Raw genomic sequence first — 18,934 nt, forward strand, 5'->3', positions numbered from 1 at the left:
TGTTAGGTTCTGTTAAGGATGATCTCGGTCTGAGGAAACGTGGTGTGTACAAGATTCCTTGTCAGTGTGGGGCGGCATATATAGGTCAGACATGTTGCACAGTACAAGAATGTTGCGATGAACATCAGCGTCATACACGCCTACGCCAACCGGAGAAGTCGGCAATTGCAGAACACTGAGCACAGGACATCACATGATTTATGAAGAGACAGAAGTTTTATCCCCAGCATCCTCTTTCTGGGATTGTGTCATTAAGGGGGCAATACATATCCGTGCAGCAGATAACATTATCAACAGGGATGCGGGATTTCAACTGAGTACAGCCTGGAACCCTGCAGTGGCCGCTGTTAAATCACGACGAGAAAGCAAAAAGCTTTCGATAATAGACCCGTCATAACTTTGGCAGCATGTTAGTAAACACAGCGTCAGTGCATGCGCAGAACGGCCGCTCTGCGTCTCCTGGCAGAGGGCGTTTGAGTCTGGTGACATCTATCTGCAAATTTTTGTGCATGTGTTGTTTCCGCGCCTGCGCAAACTTCACGCACGTTCTCTATATACAGCGGCGTCGACATGCGGATCTTGCCAGTCACACCTAGCCACCAGCGAGGTTCAACCACCTGATGATGTCGGACAGTTGCTCCGAAGAAGTATTGTGGGATTTGCACAACGTCATCCGGCGGCACACCAGTGAAGATTATTTGCAACATATCCGTTGGGAGAGCCTGAAGAGTCACATCTTCATTTTTATTTGGAAGAGCAGTTTTTCTGGATAATCTGTAATTTCTAGTCTGCACCGACTTCCCCTCCCTGTTTTTTCCATGTCAACATTTTCTGAAGACATGATCCATCTACTAAAGAATGTTGCACCAGATCAGTGATGACATCAGAAGTGAATCGATGACAACCTCCTTCCTCATACTGAGTTGCCACAAGTTTTCTGAAGTGAAATATCTCTGATTTCCAGACAAGTTATTTTTCCCTGACAAATTTGAAGATCTCAAAAATATGTAAGTATTTCTGTATTTCTCCCTCATGTGAGCAGAAGCCTTAAGTAATAACATCAACATCTTTTGTGATTAACTGTTTTTACATGGAGAAAGCAATTCAAATGGTTTGTGGGTTTCATTAAGACCACTATTTTATTTTAATAAAATAGAACATCTCTTGACAAAAATACACTTTTCCTTGGTGCTGCAAGACAGTTTTAAAATACCTTCACTGTTTTCAGAAATAACCTCAGAAAACAGTAGGCCTCACACTCTAAGTGTAGAATGCAGGGAAGAGTTGTGTAAACAAACACTATAGATGACCAGCAATATGTTGATTCCACTATGATCATTATTGTCAGTTATTACCCACTTGATATCTATTATTTTACAGGTACTGTGTGATTTTTGTTTGGGAAACATATGAGCACATAGTGTACAAACTGCCAGCCAACTGCCACAATTTTCTTCATATTATCGTCCATATTTTCTAATATATAAACTACTTTCGAAGTGCCAAAATGTACTACAATAAATAAAATCTGCACTGTACAATGCATTTGTGGTGACAGTCGCAATTCCTTAAAATCCATTCCCCTTGGCCTTTGGCCTGCCAAGGAGCACCACAGTCCTGAGTCCATGGATAAACCACAAAAATCCGCCTCATTATGCCACACACACAGACAGACAGACACAGCCTGCGGGCAGATTGGTGAGACTAGATTCAATTGGTAGGGCCTGCATGTTAGTGGGAAACGACGGGCTTCACATCAGCAGGCCCCATCCGTTATAGATACCCAGAGAAATGGCCTGCGGTTTTGTACTGTCACGGAAATCCACTCATGTGGCCAGCTACTCATGTGTCACTGACACCATGTTGAAGAAATGAGACTGCAGTGAGCAATCCATCCAACAGGTAACGTGTGATAATAGTCTGAGAATCAAGTGATGAGTTGCAGACAGGCACGTAGAGAAGACAATCACACTCTCAGAACTAAATTTTCGGCTATAGCTTTTGTCAGAAAACAAGAGCACACACACATTCATTTACACAATCACTCAGACAACTCATGGACATGACTGCCGCCTCCAGCCGTTGTGTCAACAATCTGAGAATCAGATCCAAACAAACTACATCTCATGCCTGCCTGTCTCTCGACAGCAGCTGCTAGGCTAGCAACAAATATTAGTGCAGCACTGACTGCAAGCTGAGGGGAGTTGTAGGAAGGGGTGCAGCAGTAGGAATGAGGGAGTAGGGAAGCGGCGCACGTACTCAGCTGCGCCCAGCAAGTGATGATGCATGACATCTAGGTAAACAAATCACTTGTTCTACTGAGACAAAGAAAGATTTTTCCAGTTTTTTCCTTCTAAGTTTCCCTGACACATTCGAAATTCCCTGATTTCCCTGAGTTCCAGGACTTGGGGCAACCCTGTCATACTAATAAAGTTTGTATTCAACAGCAAGCACTAGAACTATGAGTGTAATGGGTACGCCCATCTGTCTTCCAGTTCTGCATAGCCAGACAGCAAGCACTATTTTGGGACACTTCTGCATGTATCTGTTTGTTTGAAAACTGGAAAATGGACATAATTCACAAAAATTTTAAACATTGTTTTTATGAATATTTTCATGAAATTAAATTAATACTGCAAAAATGTTTATACAAACTTTGAACAAATAGAAAATATAATACTGTACTGCTCAACTACCACATTTTTATGTACGAATTTTGTATTAGTAGAACATGGTTTGTTCGAAAGAGAACAAACTATTAAGAATTTTTGTTTCAGATAAGAATGGCCAACTAAAAGAATAGTTATTTATAAAGTCTTTATTGTATTCAATATCTAGTCATAACCAAGCAGCACACTGAAATAAGGTGCTTCAGTTTGTTGGAAGTTTCAATGAAATCCAATTTTCATTCATGGGCCACTCACAATTTGTTCAATATCTGCAACAAAATAAAAGAAGAAAGAAATTAAAGTTTTTAAAGGTGAGGAATTGACTGGAAAAATTCTTTTCATTTTTTTTAACAACTATAGCACAAATAGCACTATCTCAGACACATGACAAAATAACATACGTCTTTATTTCCAGCTCTAGTTGGTCTGGAGATTGTTGATTTTATATTTTTGATTTACTAGACTGGTATCAAGCACATGCTTACTGTCAGTGGTCCTATAGAATATAATATATATTACACACCATGGGAAATATGGTTGGGAGTTACTATGTGTGTATTATTTTGTGTTAGACTATTTCACAACATACTATAATTTTATTTTTGAGTCTTCATGAGGTTTTTGTAGATTTTCTATTAATTTTATTTGGTTTCTGGAACTTTCTCCTATTAATAGAAATGAGGTTAATAGTGCTTTATAAGACCAGTGGTATATTTTGTTGTTCAAGATACTGATCCCTGTGTAATGTTTTCTTCTGTTTACGTAATGTGTGCAATTTCAGTGTTCATTTACAAAGTAGTGTGTGTAGAATACTACTAAGATCATTCACCATGGGAGTAAAACTTTCTAGTTCATCAAGAATATTTAGATATTTGCCTGTATCAGCTATGCGTAGAGTTGACGTGCACTCTGTTACATAGTTTTGTGATTTTGCTCTTTCAAACATGAATTCAATGCTGATGGCTTCTTTTCAATGCTGTTCACCTGTTCTCAAACTCTTCTTTTAAAATTTCTCCATTAGACTAATGTACAATTTTTCATTCTTTACATTTTAATTATACAGTAACAAAATGTCACTGGTCTTTTAAAGCATGATAGCTTCATTTATCAGAACAGGAGAATGTGCTAGAAAATTTATTAAATTAATAGAAAATGTGTAGAAACTTTTACGAAGGCTTAAAAATAAAATTCACGTAAGTACTAAACAAGTCTAACATTAAATATACACATACTTACTGTCTCCCACAGCATATACTGTATAACATGTATAATATATTTTATTCTGTAACAACAAAAATAATCAATTTTTGACAACATAATGTAATTGGATAGATAAAAAAGCTACTCACTGGGATCAGCACGAGAACAAGATTGGTTGCAGGGGAAGGAAGAGGGGTGATGGGGAAGAAACTAGAGAGCTCTCCAGTTCTTTTCCCTTCACCCCTTCTGCCGGAAGGGGCCACTGCTTCCAAAGTTTGCATAAGTAAAAATTTTTTTATATGCATGTTCTCCTGCCGGCACTTGGTGAGTAGATTTTTAATCTATCCACTTACATCATACTATATTCTATATATCTTCTATACAACCACTGACAAAGAGCGTATTTCTTGATACTCCGTCACATTACAAAATATAAAAAGCTAGCAGCCTTCTCTTTATAGACAAATAAGAAGTGTCATTTATCAACTACATAAATGCTGCAAGACACCTTCAATAATAAACATTTGTAGACTGTACACACTTCCAAGTAAATGCAACTTCTGACATTACTTTGGTTGTGTAAAGTACCTGGTTCAAAGTACCACTTTAGACTAAGTTTTTTTGTAGCCCGAGAACTATGTATGTTATCAAGGAAATAATTTACAATCCAATACATCTCTCACAAGGCAGCCCAGTATCTGAACCAACCAAATCAACCACACAAAACAAACAAACAGGCCACCTGGTTGGTAATTGCTTGCATTTTATGTTGCACAAGGAAAGCCTATTTCTTTGTACACCACAGGACGGGCTGTGCTCAAAGGTTTTTTAGTAACAGCTTGGTTAGACAGTGACATACCCAAATCTGACAGATAAATAAAAACAAAGTCCCATAACTGCTATTGCATCCTCCACCTCTCTTAACATGATTATTACTGAATGTTCTCCTGAAATAATGAGCATGTGAAAGAACCATAACTTATATATCTCTCTTATTGATTTCACACAAAACAAGTACATAATCCAAGCCTTTGACAAAAGAGCACATAGTTATACAGATACAATGATTAATATTATGAAATATTTTCATGATTTACCAGTTACATTTGTTACCTGCAGGTCTGATCAACTTTTATTACCAGCAAGTATACGCGGACAAGAAGGAAGTTCCCAGATTTCCCGGTTAAAAATGCACTTTTTCCACATGAAAAAACACTTCCTCCAAGGTGAGAAATACATTTTTCCCTAAGTTACAGTATACTTTCCCTTGGAGCAACAAAAATATCAATCCTTTGAATGGTAAAGGTTGTACACACCAGTGTGGAACTTCAGAGAACAAATAACCCACCAAAAAGATTTTGTTGAAAAGATCTGTGATGTGCAGGAACATCTACGCTATGTATTTTTATATTGCAGTAAACTGCAAATTTGTGTATTTATGGTACGAAAGTATAGATTCAAAACAGCACGTTACTTTACAAAGCATTGAAATCAAGATTAAAATGCACTTTTGTAAGCCAGTTGTAACTCATGTCATGTGATCTCACCGAGCCAATGACAGCCGATATTCAAAGTATAGGACATATGACGTAGTCAGCCAATAACATCACAGTTAAATTGTGTGAACACGCAAGTACGAAAAGAATGGATTAAATTAATGTATGTACTGCAGCTACAAGAAAAGTTAAGCTTTCACATATAATATTGGTCTTTAAGATTAATAAAGCTACAAGAAAAGCTAAGCTTTCACATAATTGTGTGTGCCAGTAAAATTTTAAATAATGACAATCTCTAGTCTTTCTGGGCTCGATATTCTAAGTAGCTAGTCCTCAATGTGTTAACTTGTGAAAGAGTCAAAAGCTCTGCGATTTAAGAAATTCATTGCAGATTCATCCATGCAACATAATTCATCTTGCGTAAAAGGAAATTTACTTTTAAACTAACGCTTTTGAGAGAACCATTCACAATTTTTTCCCACAACCTGTTAAAAATAGCTTTGTTTCAGTATTTGCCAGAGAGCACCAGAAAAAGAGGCATTACTGCGCGTGGGCAGGTACAATGACGTAGGAAGCCCATTTGTTTGGACATATATAGTATTAAGGAATGTTACATGACATCATAAAAGAACTAGGATACTCCAAGAGCATTGGAATTTCGTACACCATACTAAAATTCATAATTGAGCTTAAAGCATGCACTCTGATTTCAGTGCGGTTTTCGGGATGCAAATTTTCTTGGAGTACCAGTACTGTATTATCTCACGTTTGGTTCTTTACTATGGCGTAATGCCATACATGCCAGAAAATGAAAAGGTGCACTTTAAATTCAGTGAACAGTTGAAACTAGCCAATAGTGCGGAATGAAACACTTCACTTCTAAGGAATTTATTGTCTCTGGGGAAAAGATTAATGAAAGCCACATTTATTTACCAAACCGACAAAAATAACTTCACTGTTCTGCAAGATGATCAACTGCGAAAAACACGGAAATAAAATAATATCAGAAAACAAACTAATAACATATGTTAGCCTTCCATATTATGTAAATGTATTTTAATTGACTTGACAGCACCAAACCACAGAAATCCATTTTGTTTCCATTTCATGTGAGAAGTGTAAATGAAGAGGGAACAGCAAAATCACTAAATGGGAACACGGCTTATGTGGACACTAAGCCCCTCCCCACTACACCCGAGACTGCTACGCACATGCTCCAACCTGGCAGCTTGGGTGTGCCAGAAAAATTTTACCAGGTAGCATCCGGCTGCTTACTGCTACTGCTGATACAGCTAACAGCCATTCTTCAAGAAGCCGGAAGCAGGAGAAGGTACTGCCCACACGCAACTCCAATTCGCATGCTCCTGAGCCCACAGGCAACTGCTCAAACGAAGTTAAAGTAAACAGTTGTGACATCACGCTCGTCAGCAGCAGTTTATTGTTATGAAGTATTCCATACTCTTCGCCCTAAACTCTTTGACACATTTTGCTGTTTATCAGTTCTTACCACTCAAAATTAAAAAAATTTAACTAAGCCTAAAATAATGAAAAATTCCCAGAATTATAAAAAATTCATCGGTTTTCTCCTGGCTGAAAAAATTCCCGGGTTTTTCCCAGAGCGTATACACCCTGATTAAGCAAAAGCTCCCTGAACACAAATGGTAATGGCTCTGAGCACTATGGGACTTAACATCTATGGTCATCAGTCCCCTAGAACTTAGAACTACTTAAACCTAACTAACCTAAGGACAGCACACAACACCCAGCCATCACGAGGCAGAGAAAATCCCTGACCCCGCCGGGAATCGAACCCGGGAACCCGGGTGTGGGAAGCGAGAACGCTACCGCACGACCACGAGATGCGGGCACACAAATGGTAATACAGGGAGGGCTTAAAACATTTTTTTTGCAACACACTGCTGAGAAGGTTTAGAGAACTTAAATTTGTGACAGACTACAGAACAATTCTAGTGACACCAACATGTTTCTCATACAAGGACCGCGAAGACAAGACGAGAAATTGGGGCTTGTACAGAATCATACAAACATTTGCTTTCCCCTCCCTCCATTTGTGAGTGGAACATGAAAGGAAGTGACTAACAGTTGTGTAAAGTGTCCTCCACTATCCACCGTATAGTGGCTTGTGGATGATGTATGTAAATGCAGATGTAGATAATCACAGGAGCTAAAAAACATCCACACAAGAAAAACTTTTGAGAGATCATTAAAAATTATTACTGCGTATCACAAAAATGGCCACTGTAATGAAAGTTAACCACACAGGAAAACAAGCTTACTACAAAGAAAGTTCCACACCCAATAACCATAATTTTAAGTCACTTCCACATACTAAACAACATTCGAAATAGTTCAATTGTAGAGGTGTACCTACACTCACACACTCTACTTTCTAATGAGAAGGTTTGGAAATCTACTCTAAACAATGTTAACAAGTAAGTTTAGAATCATGACACGGATAGAAAATCTCCAAGGACCTCTCACACACATTCCAGTAGAAAGTTCGATAATCACAAGTTATCCATATAGTGCATATTGAAATCAAGGCTGTGTCTAAACATTTCAAATGTCATCAGTCAACTCTGACACATGGAGTTTCTTTCCTTTACAAATGAATGGAAAGCACCCCCTTCAGTGTCTGCAGTTTCAGTATCAACTACATATTTAATCATTTGTTAAATATTATTTGCCAATTTTACTAAAAACATTGTTTTGTTGTGGTCTTCAGTCCTGAGACTGGTTTGATGCAGCTCTCCATGCTACCCTATCCTGTGCAAGTTTCTTCATCTCCCAGTACCTACTGCAACCTACATCCTTCTGAATCTGCTTGGTGTATTCATCTCTTGGTCTCCATCTACGATTTTTACCCTCCACGCTGCCCTCCAATGCTAAATTTGTGATCCCTTGATGCCTCAGAACATGTCCTACCAACCGGTCCCTTCTTCTCGTCAAGTTGCGCTACAAACTCCTCTTCTCCCCAATTCTATTCAATACCTCCTCATTAGTTATGTGATCTACCCATCTAATCTTCAGCATTCTTCTGTGGCACCACATTTCGAAAGCTTCTATTCTCTTCCTGTCCAAACTATTTATCGTCCATGTTTCACTTCCATACATGGCTCCACTCCATACAAATACTTTCAGAAACTACTTCCTGACACTTAAATCTACACTCAATGTTAACAAATTTCTCTTCTTCAGAAACGCTTTCCTTGCCATTGCCAGTCTACATTTTATATCCTCTCTACTTTAACCATCATCAGTTATTTTGCTCCCCAAATAGCAAAACTCCTTTACTACTTTAAGTGTCTCATTTCCTAATCTAATACCCTCAACATCACCCGACTTAATTTGACTACATTCCATTATCCTCGTTTTGCTTTTGTTGATGTTCATCTTATATCCTCCTTTCAAGACACTGTCCACTCCGTTCAACTGCTCTTCCAAGTCCTTCGCTGTCTCTGACAGAATTACAATGTCATCGGCGAACCTCAAAGTTTTTATTTCTTCTCCATGGATTTTAATACCTACTCCGAATTCTTCTTTTGTTTCCTTTACTGCTTGCTCAATATACAGATTGAATAACATGGGTGAGAGGCTACAACCCTGTCTTACTCCCTTCCCAACCACTGCTTCCCTTTCATGTCCCTCGACTCATAACTGCCATCTGGTTTCTGTACAAATTGTAAATAGCCTTTCGCTCCCTGTATTTTACCCCTGCCACCTTTAGAGTTTGAAAGAGAGTATCCCAGTCAACATTGTCAAAAGCTTTCTCTAAGTCCACAAATGCTAGAAACGTAGGTTTGCCTCTCCTTAATGTTTCTTCTAAGATAAGTCGTAAGGCCAGTATTGCCTCACATGTTCCAATATTTCTACGGAATCCAAACTGATCTTCTCCGAGGTCGGCTTCTACCAGTTTTTCCATTCGTCTGTAAAGAATTCGTAATAGTATTTTGCTGATAGTTCGGTAATTTTCACATCTGTCAACACCTGGTTTCTTTCGGATTGGAATTACTATATTCTTCTTGAAGTCTGAGGGTACTTTGCCTGTCTCATACATCTTCCTCACCAGATGGTAGAGTTTTGTCAGGACTGGCTCTCCCAAGGCCGTCAGTAGTTCTAATGGAATGTTGTCTACTCCCGGGGCCTTGTTTCGGCTCAGGTCTGTCAAACTCTTCACGCAGTATCGCATCTCCCATTTCATCTTCATCTACATTCTCTTCCATTTCTATAATATTGTCCTCAAGTACATCGCCCTTGTATAGACCCTCTATATACTCCTTCCATCTTTCTGCTTTCCCTTCTTTGGTTAGAACTGGGTTTCCATCTGAGCTCTTGATATTCATACAAGTGGTTCTCTTTTCTCCAAAGGTCTCTTTAATTTTCCTGTAGGCTGTATCTATCTTACCACTAGTGAGATAAGCCTCTAAATCCTTACATTTGTCCTCTAGCCATCCCTGCTTAGCCATTTTGCACTTCCTGTCGATCTCATTTTTGAGACGTTTGTATTCCTTTTTGCCTGCTTCATTTACTGCATTTTTATATTTTCTCCTTTCATCAATTAAATTCAATATTTCTTCTGTTACCCAAGGATTTCTACTAGACCTCATCTTTTTACCTACTTGATCCTCTGCTACCTTCACTACTTCATCCCTCAGAGCTACCCATTCTTCTACTGTACTTCTTTCCCCCACTGCTGTCAATTGTTCCCTTACGCTCTTCCTGAAACTCTGTACAACCTCTGGTTTAGTCAGCTTATCCAGGTCCCATCTCCTTAAATTCCCACCTTTTTGCAGTTTCTTCAGTTTTAATCTACAGGTCATAACCAACAGATTGTGGTCAGAGTCCACATCTGCCCCTGGAAATGTCTTACAATTTAAAACCTGGTTCCTAAATCTCTGTCTTACCATTACATAATCTATCTGATACCTTTTAGGATCTCCAGGGTTCTTCCATGTATACAACCTTCTATCATGATTCTTAAACCAAGTGTTAGCTATGATTAAGTTATGCTCTGTGCAAAATCCTACCAGACGGCTTTTTCTTTCATTTCTTAGCCCCAATCCATATTCACCTACTATGTTTCCTTCTCTCCCTTTTCCTACTGACGGATTCCAGTCACCCATGACTATTAAATTTTCGTCTCCCTTCACTATCTGAATAATTTCTTTCATCTCATCATACATTTAATCAATTTCATCATCTGCAGAGCTAGTTGACATATAAACTTGTACTACTGTAGTAGGCGTGGGCTTCGTGTCTATCTTGGCCACAATAATGCGTTCACTATGTTGTTTGTAGCAGCTTACCCGCACGCCTATTTTTTTTATTCATTATTATACCTACCTCTATTTGATTTTGTATTTATAACCCTATATTCACCTGACCAGAAGTCTTGTTCCTCCTGCCACCGAACTTCACTAATTCCCACTATATCTAACTTTAACCTATCCATTTCCCTTTTTAAATTTTCTAACCTACCTGCTCGATTAAGGGATCTGACATTCCACGCTCCGATCCGTAGTATGGCAGTTTTCTTTCTCCTGATAACGACGTCCTCTTGAGTAATCCCCGCCCGGAGATCTGAATGGGGGACTATTTTACCTCCGGAATATTTTACCCAAGAGGACGCCATCATCATTTAACCATACAGTAAAGCTGCATGCTCTCGGGAAAAATTACGGCTGTAGTGTCCCCTTGCGTTCAGCCGTTCGCAGTACCAGCACAGCAAGGCTGTTTTGGTTATTGTTACATGGCCAGATCAATCATCCAGACTGTTTCCCCTGCAACTACTGAAAAGGCTGCTGCCCCTCTTCAGGAACCATACGTTTGTCTGGCCTCTCAACAGATACCCCTCCGTTGTGGTTGCACCTACGGTGCGGCCATCTGTATCGCTGAGGCACATAAGCCTCCTCACCAACGGCAAGGTCCATGGTTCATGGGGTGGACTAAAAACATAATAAAACTTAAATTTTTAAGATTACAAATCCAACACTAAATGGTACCCCAATCCTCTCTCCTCTCTGCAGCAATAATGCAAAGAGGGCAGCTAATATCCTCTGCTTCTACTATTTGTCTGACAGGTCTAAAATCAGCTTTTTCTGGTTTCTTTCACAGACGTAGGATCAGTCAGTTTTCAGCCAAGAAGGAAAGAGCTTTGATAATGAGTGAGGGTGAAAAAAATTCATGCCAACAATGTCATAATAAAATTGCTCATGATGTCATAATATAAAATTGCATACGATAAACTACTTCACAAATGCAAGAACTATGACAAGAGTCCTCTATAACTGAGTGAGGCATGCCATGATCTGCAGAAAATAAAAAATATGGCTTGTACGGTATGTATGTGATCCCGGGCACTGGGGAGGCGACTTCAAGCAATCAAGTACAAAATTTAAGTTCACTGTTTATTGTCACACCATGGTTTTGGGCCAATGAAAATCAGTGTCACGAAAGCTGCTCTTAATCAACAATGAGAAAATGTCAGACATTTATTGTAAGCAAAAATTATCAACTTTATCGTGTAATAGTTCAGTCTGTCTGAAGATCACAATTCACCAGCACACAATTTATACAGATAATGAATGAATGAAAATCTTGATGAAGGTTAATGTGGATGTTATTTAAGGAAGTGTGATTTATCATATGTTCTGTAATACATTACATTCATCTGAGTGAAAGAAAGACATCTTGAAAAAATTACAGTTTACAATTCTGATGGCATCTGGTGATTCAGCCTGAATTAATTATAAAAGATTAAAAGTTGATATCAATATAAAGTTCTTTCGTAAACCATACTAAAACATATAATTCAGCTTGAACTGCACATTCATATGTCCAGATTCACAATGAAGTACACCCTAACCTGACATTACACTTTCCAGTGTGGTTTCCATGATGCCTAATTTCTCAGAGTACCAGTACTGTACTATCTCATGTTTGGTTCTTCATTATAGCAAAATGCCATCTGTGCTAAAAGATGAAAATGTGCACTTGAAATTCAGTGAACAGTTGGAACTACCCTGTACTGTGGAATGAAATATTTTGTTTCAAATAAATTCACTGCTTCAGTGGAAAACATTAATAAAAGCAAAATTTCTCTAGCAAACCAACAAATGTAACTTCATTACTTGTCTGCCAAAAACGTAGAAACGGAATAAAATCAGAAAACAATCTAATAATATATTTCAGCCTTTCATAATTATGTGATTGTATTTTAATTCACTTTATAGTTCCCAGCCACAGGAATCCGTTTTGTTTTCGTTCGATGTGGCAGCTGTGCACGAAGAGGAAACAGCAAAACCACTAAACGTAAACATGGGTTGCATGGAGACTACCCATGACCCCTGTACAATTCAGAGTGCTATGCGTATGTGAGGATCTGGCAGCTTGGGTGCACCAGAAAAAATTTTCTAGTTAGTATCTGGCTTCAAAAAATGGCTCTGAGAACTATGGGACTCAACATCTTAGGTCATAAGTCCCCTTGAACTTAGTATCTGGCTTCAAGCAGCCAAAGTAGCAGGAGAACTGAACAGTGCTTGCGCATGAGCCCACTGGCATCTACATCTACATCTATACTCCGCAAGCCACCAAATGGTATGTGGCAGAGGGCACTTTACGTTCCACTGTCATTACCTCCCTTTCCTGTTCCAGTCGCGTTTGGTTCGCGGGAAGAACGACTGCCGGAAAGCCTCCGTGCGCGCTCGAATCTCTCTACTTTCACATTCGTGATCTCCTCGGGAGGTATAAGTAGGGGGAAGCAATATATTCGATACCTCATCCAGAAATGCACCCTCTCGAAACCTGGACAGCAAGCTAAACCACGATGCAGAGCGCCTTTCTTGAAGAGTCTGCCACTTGAGTTTGCTAAACATCTCCGTAACTCTATCACGCCGGTCTTCTTTGGATCTTCTCTATCTCCTCTGTCAACCTGACCTGGTACGGATCCCACACTGATAAGCAATACTCAAGTATAGCCCGAACGAGTGTTTTGTAAGCCATCTCCTTTGTTGATGGACTACATTTTCTAAGGACTCTCCCAATGAATCTCAACCTGGCACCGCCTTACCAACAATTAATTTTATATGATCATTCCCCTTCAAATCGTTCCGTACGCATACTCCCAGATATTTTACTGAAGTAACTGCTACCAGTGTTTGTTCCGCTATCATATAATGATACAATAAAGGGTCCTTCTTTCTATGTATTCGCAATACATTACATTTGTCTATGTTAAGGGTCAGTTGCCACTCCCTGCACCAAGTGCCTATCTGCTGCAGCTCTTCCTACATTTCGCTGCAATTTTCTAATGCTGCAACTTCTCTGTATACTAAAGCATCATCCGCGAAAAGCCGCATAGAACTTCCGACACTATCTACTAGGTCATTTATATATATTGTGAAAAGCAATGGTCCCATAACACTCCCCTGTGGCACGCCAGAGGTTAATTTAACGTCTGTAGACGTCTCTCCATTGATAACATGCTGTGTTCTGTTTGCTAAAAACTCTTCAATCCAGCCACACAGCTGGTCTGATATTCCGTAGGCTCTTTGTTTATCAGGTGACAGTGTGGAACTGTATCAAACGCCTTCCGGAAGTCAAGGAAAATGGCATCTACCTGGGAGCCTGCATCTAATATTTTCTGGGTCTCATGAACAAATAAAGCGATTTGGGTCTCTCATTATCGCTGTTTCCGGAATCCATGTTGATTCCTATAGAGTAGATTCTGGGTTTCCAGAAAATGACATGATACGCAAGCAAAAAAACATGTTCTAAAATTCTACAACAGATCGATGTCAGAGATAGTTTTGCGCATCTGCTCGACAACCCTTCTTGAAAACTGGGACTACCTGTGCTATTTTCCAATTAGAATCAAATTGGTATCCCGTCAGGTCCAGTGGACTTTCCTCTGTTGAGTGATTCCAGTTGCTTTTCTATTCCTTGGACACTTATTTCGATGTCAGCCATTTTTTCGTTTATGCGAGGATTTAGAGAAGGAACTGCAGTGCGGTCTTCCTCTGTGAAACAGCTTTGGGAAAGAGTGTTTAGTATTTCAGCTTTACACGTGTCATCCTGTGTTTCAATGTCATCATCCCGGAGTGTCTGGATATGCTGTTTTGCGCCACTTACTGATTTAACATAACACCAGAACATCCTAGGATTTTCTGTCAAGTCGGTACATAGAATTTTACTTTTTAATTCACTGAACGCTTCACGCATAGCCCTCCTTATGCTAACTTTGACAACGTCTAGCTTCTGTTTGTCTGAGAGGTTTTGGCTGCGTTTAAACTTGGAGTGAAGCTCTCTTTGCTTTCGCAGTAGTTTCCTAACTTTGTTGTTGTACCACGATGGGTTTTTCCCGTCCCTCACAGTTGTACTCGGCACGTACCTGTCTAAAACGCATTTTACGATTGCCTTGAACTTTTTCCATAAACACTCAACATTGTCAGTGTCAGAACAGAAATTTTCGATTTGATCTGTTAGGTAGTCTGAAATCTGCCTTCTATTACTCTTGCTAAACAAATAAACCTTCCTCACTTTTTTTATATTCCTATTAACTTCCATATTCAGGAATGCTGCAACGGCCTTATGATCACTGATTCCCTGTTCTGCACTTACAGAATCGAAAAGTTCTGGTCTGTTTGTAATCAGTAGGTCAAAGACGTTATTTCCACGGGTCGGTTCTCTGTTTAATTGCTTGAAGTAATTTTCAGATAGTGCACTCAGTATAATGTCAGTCGATGCTCCGTCCCTACCACCCGTCCTAAACATCTGAGTGTCCGAGTCTATATCTGGTAAATTGAAATCTCCACCTAAGACTATAACATGCTGAGGAAATTTATGTGTAATGTGTTCCAGATTTTCTCTCAGTTGTTCTGCCACGAAAGCTGCCGAGTCAGGAGGTCAGTAGAAGGAGCCAATTATTAACCTAGCTCGCTTGTTGAGTATAACGTCCACCCATAATAATTTACAGGAGCTATCCACTTCTATTTCACTACAGGATAAACTACTACCAACAGCGACAAACACGCCACCCCGATTGCATGCAAGCTATCCTTTCTAAACACCGTCTGTGCCTTTGTAAAAATTTTGGCAGAATTTATCTCTGCCTTCAGCCAGCTTTCCTTACCTGTAACGATTTCAGCTTCGGTGCTTTCTATCAGCGCTTGAAGTTCCGGTACTTTACCAACGCAGCTTCAACAGTTTACAATTACAATACGATTGCTGCTTGGTCCCCGCATGTCCTGACTTTGCCCCGCACCGTTTGAGGCTGTTGCCCTTTCTGTACTTGCCCAAGGCCATCTAACATAAAAAACCGCCTAGTCTACGCCACACGGCCCCTGCTACCCGTGTAGCCGACTGCTGGGTGTAGTGGACTCCTGACCCATCCAACGGAACCCAAAACCCCACCAGCCTATGGTGCAAGTCGAGGGATCTGCAGCCCATACGGTCGCAGAACTGTCTCAGCCTCTGATTCAGACCCTCCACTCGGCTCTGTACCAAAGGTCTGCAGTCAGTCCTGTAGACGATGCTGCAGATGGCGAGCTCTGCTTTCATCCCGCTAGCGAGACTGGCAGTCTTCACAAAATCAGATAGCTGCCGGAAGCCAGAGAGGATTTCCTCTGATCCATAGTGACACACACATTGGTGCCTACATGAGCGATCACCTGCAGATTGGTGCACCCTGTACCCTTCATGGCATCCAGAAGGACCCTTTCCACATCTGGAATGACACCCCTCGGTATGCACACGGAGTGCACATTGGTTTTCTTCCCCTGCCTTGCAGCCATGTCCCTAAGGGGCCCCATTACGCGCCTGACGTTGGAGCTCCCAACTACCAGTAAGTCCACCCTCTGCGACCGCCCGGATCTTGCAGACTGAGGGGCAACCTCTGGAACAGGACAAGCAGCCATATCCGGCCGAAGATCAGTATCAGCCGGAGACAGAGTGTGAAACCGGTTCATCAGACAAACTGGAGAGCCCTTTCGTTCAGCCTTCCGGAATGTCTTTCGCCCCCTGCCACACCTCGAGACGACCTCCCACTCTACCACGGGTGAGGGGTCAGCCTCAATGCGGGCAGTGTCTCGGGCAGCCACAGCCTTAGTCCGATCGGGGGATGCATGGGACGAGCTGGCCGTCACCAACAAACCCCTGTCCGGACCCCCACAGTGATGCCCATTGGCAACAGCCTCAAGCTATGTGACCGAAGCCAACAATGCCCGAAGCTGGGAGCGAAGGGATGCCAACTCAGCCTGCATCCGAACACAGCAGTTGCAGTCCCTATCCATGCTAAATACTGTTGTGCGAAGAATTTCTGAACTAATCTACAGAGAGCACAAATAATTCTATACAAAATTTAAATGGGTATTAAAACACAAGATTGCCTAGTAAATGCAGTAATGCTGCTACTTGCACACTGCTCGGCAGCAGAAGGAGACTGCGCGATTTTACACTATTCAGGTACTAAAACACGATGCTACAACTTTCAAATACTATAATACGCCTGGAATTTATGAATTAAACAATGCAAGTACCCAAAAACACGCAAAGAAATTAAGAATTAAACTATGTAACAAATAAGTGAGCTAAGAGTATACAACTTGCTGCTGGCAGCTGCTTATCCAACGGTGGTAGGGAGCAACTGCTCAAATAAACCTAATGTAAACAGTTGTGACGTCACACTCATTGGAAGCAGTTTGCTGTTATGAAGTATTGTACAGTCTTCGTCCTAAGGTCTTCAACACATTTTGCTGTTTGTAGATGCTTGTGTGTGCATGGTGTTTTGTTGCTGTAAATGGTGCATTTACTTTGCAATTACAGTTTTGTTTTGGTATTTTTCTCTCGTTTATGTTTTATTGCTGAATTATTATTTTGCAGTGGCAAGGTGCAGTAATATTCTTTGTTAGGCTATCAATTCTCACCAGTCAAAATTACAAAAATTTAACTGAAAATTAAAACATGAAAAATTCCCTGTATTCCAAATAATTCCTGGATTTTTTCCAGTTTTCTCCCAGATGAAAAAGTTCCTGGGTTTTTTCCAGATTTCCCGGGGCATATACATCCCGTATAATGATGGTTAATTCTCACAACTACTCTATTAGCAGCCTAAAGGCAGCCACTTTCAAATGGGAACTGCGAACATTTGTGACAAGGCAATGAGTCAACCGAATCACCGGGAAAAAAAGCTGGTTATGATACACAGCATTAGTGACAGTACATGTGTCATACAATAGGAATCTCTTTCTGATGCACCTAATTTGTATGACTGGTAGTGCGTGAGAGTTTTGCCTCCTTGCCTGATATAGGTGTTCGTATGAAAGTGAATGATCACTCCCAAGGAAATGATGAAAACATAGTAGTTTCTCACGTAAGCTGCAACGAATGAACGCAACAGTTTCACATTCATACAATTTCACTGCACTCTATCAAAACATATGTTTTTAACGTTTTGGAGTTGGATTCATTTTGGAAGTCATGACTCAAATTTCTTTGGGTAACAACCGCAGAAGTTCACACCCAATTATTTTCATTTCTGTGAGATGTCTATGTGGTATCTTGCCTGCTCTCACTATTCATCACATTTACTTGTGTCAGTAACATACTTTTACCCCATGAATCATATTCTATAACCAAGGTATAGTATAATAACTGCCAAGACTACAGAACAAGAGCAAACATCTCATAACGTCATGGGAAAAAAAAGCATGAGCGAGTTACGAACATGGCTCTCCCACTTTGCAGTTCAACAACTTTACCACTTCCTCATGACACCGTTACTGTTTTGGGCTGCTCTTTATTGTTCTTGGACTGTTCACTGTTTCTATTTTGCTTTTTTCACAGTTCAGTACACGTTCTTCCTATTTTCATGCTTATCTGTATTCACTTTTTGACAGGCTATCCACAGGGCCATCTTACCACAAAATCTGATTTTGGGGTGAGGGTGGGGGTGGGGGGGGGGGGGGGGTGGGGGGGGGTGATGGGGAGTTTTCCTTATAAGTAAAACATTGTGTAAAATTTTGAAGACTTCTTCACAGAGGTAAAAATGTATTGTGAAAACTGTGTACAGTTTATTTCAGCTCATCCATTGCAGTGAATGCCACATAGACACAACATTGAAATTTTATTTAAAACTGAGAGCAGAACGACATCTCATTTCATTTCCAAGTTACTGGGTTTTATATCGAAAGGATTGTTGTGTGCAACATGCCACTCACGTCCCTATACATTGCAAATCATATTGTCATAACAATCATCACATCTATTAAACGATTCAAGATATTGAAGTGAGGCTTTTACAAATGATAGCACATAATGAGCATGCCATGTTATATGAAAAATACCCTAAAATGCTTTATTCACTGAGCAAGCAGTGTGTGTATACACATCAACAGCAACTGGGGAACAAGTGCAGTAGGATGAGTATGAACATCCACAGCACCAGACTTTAATAAAACAGTCACCTACGAGAGACTGTCCTACGTTAATATGAATCAGAGATGAGTGTGTTGTCCATTACACCAGACACACACTGCAACTGATCACTCTGTA

At 40.2% G+C, this 18,934-nt stretch overlaps 1 protein-coding gene across 1 annotated transcript in view; it reads right to left on the reverse strand.

Annotated features, from left to right (window-relative positions):
• Nucleotides 1-2,803: 2,803 nt before the first annotated feature.
• LOC126457880 (eukaryotic translation initiation factor 3 subunit D-like) overlaps nt 2,804-18,934 on the reverse strand; it is a 48,268-nt gene continuing 32,137 nt past the window's right edge. Inside the window, exon 10 of the mRNA XM_050094549.1 lies at nt 2,804-2,938. Within this exon, the coding sequence (XP_049950506.1) occupies nt 2,910-2,938 (29 nt within the window). The 3' untranslated portion in view covers nt 2,804-2,909. The remainder of the gene's footprint in view (nt 2,939-18,934) is intronic.

This window comes from Schistocerca serialis, chromosome 2 (genome assembly GCF_023864345.2).
Source record: "Schistocerca serialis cubense isolate TAMUIC-IGC-003099 chromosome 2, iqSchSeri2.2, whole genome shotgun sequence".
In the NCBI taxonomy this organism is placed as follows: Eukaryota; Metazoa; Arthropoda; class Insecta; order Orthoptera; family Acrididae; genus Schistocerca; species Schistocerca serialis.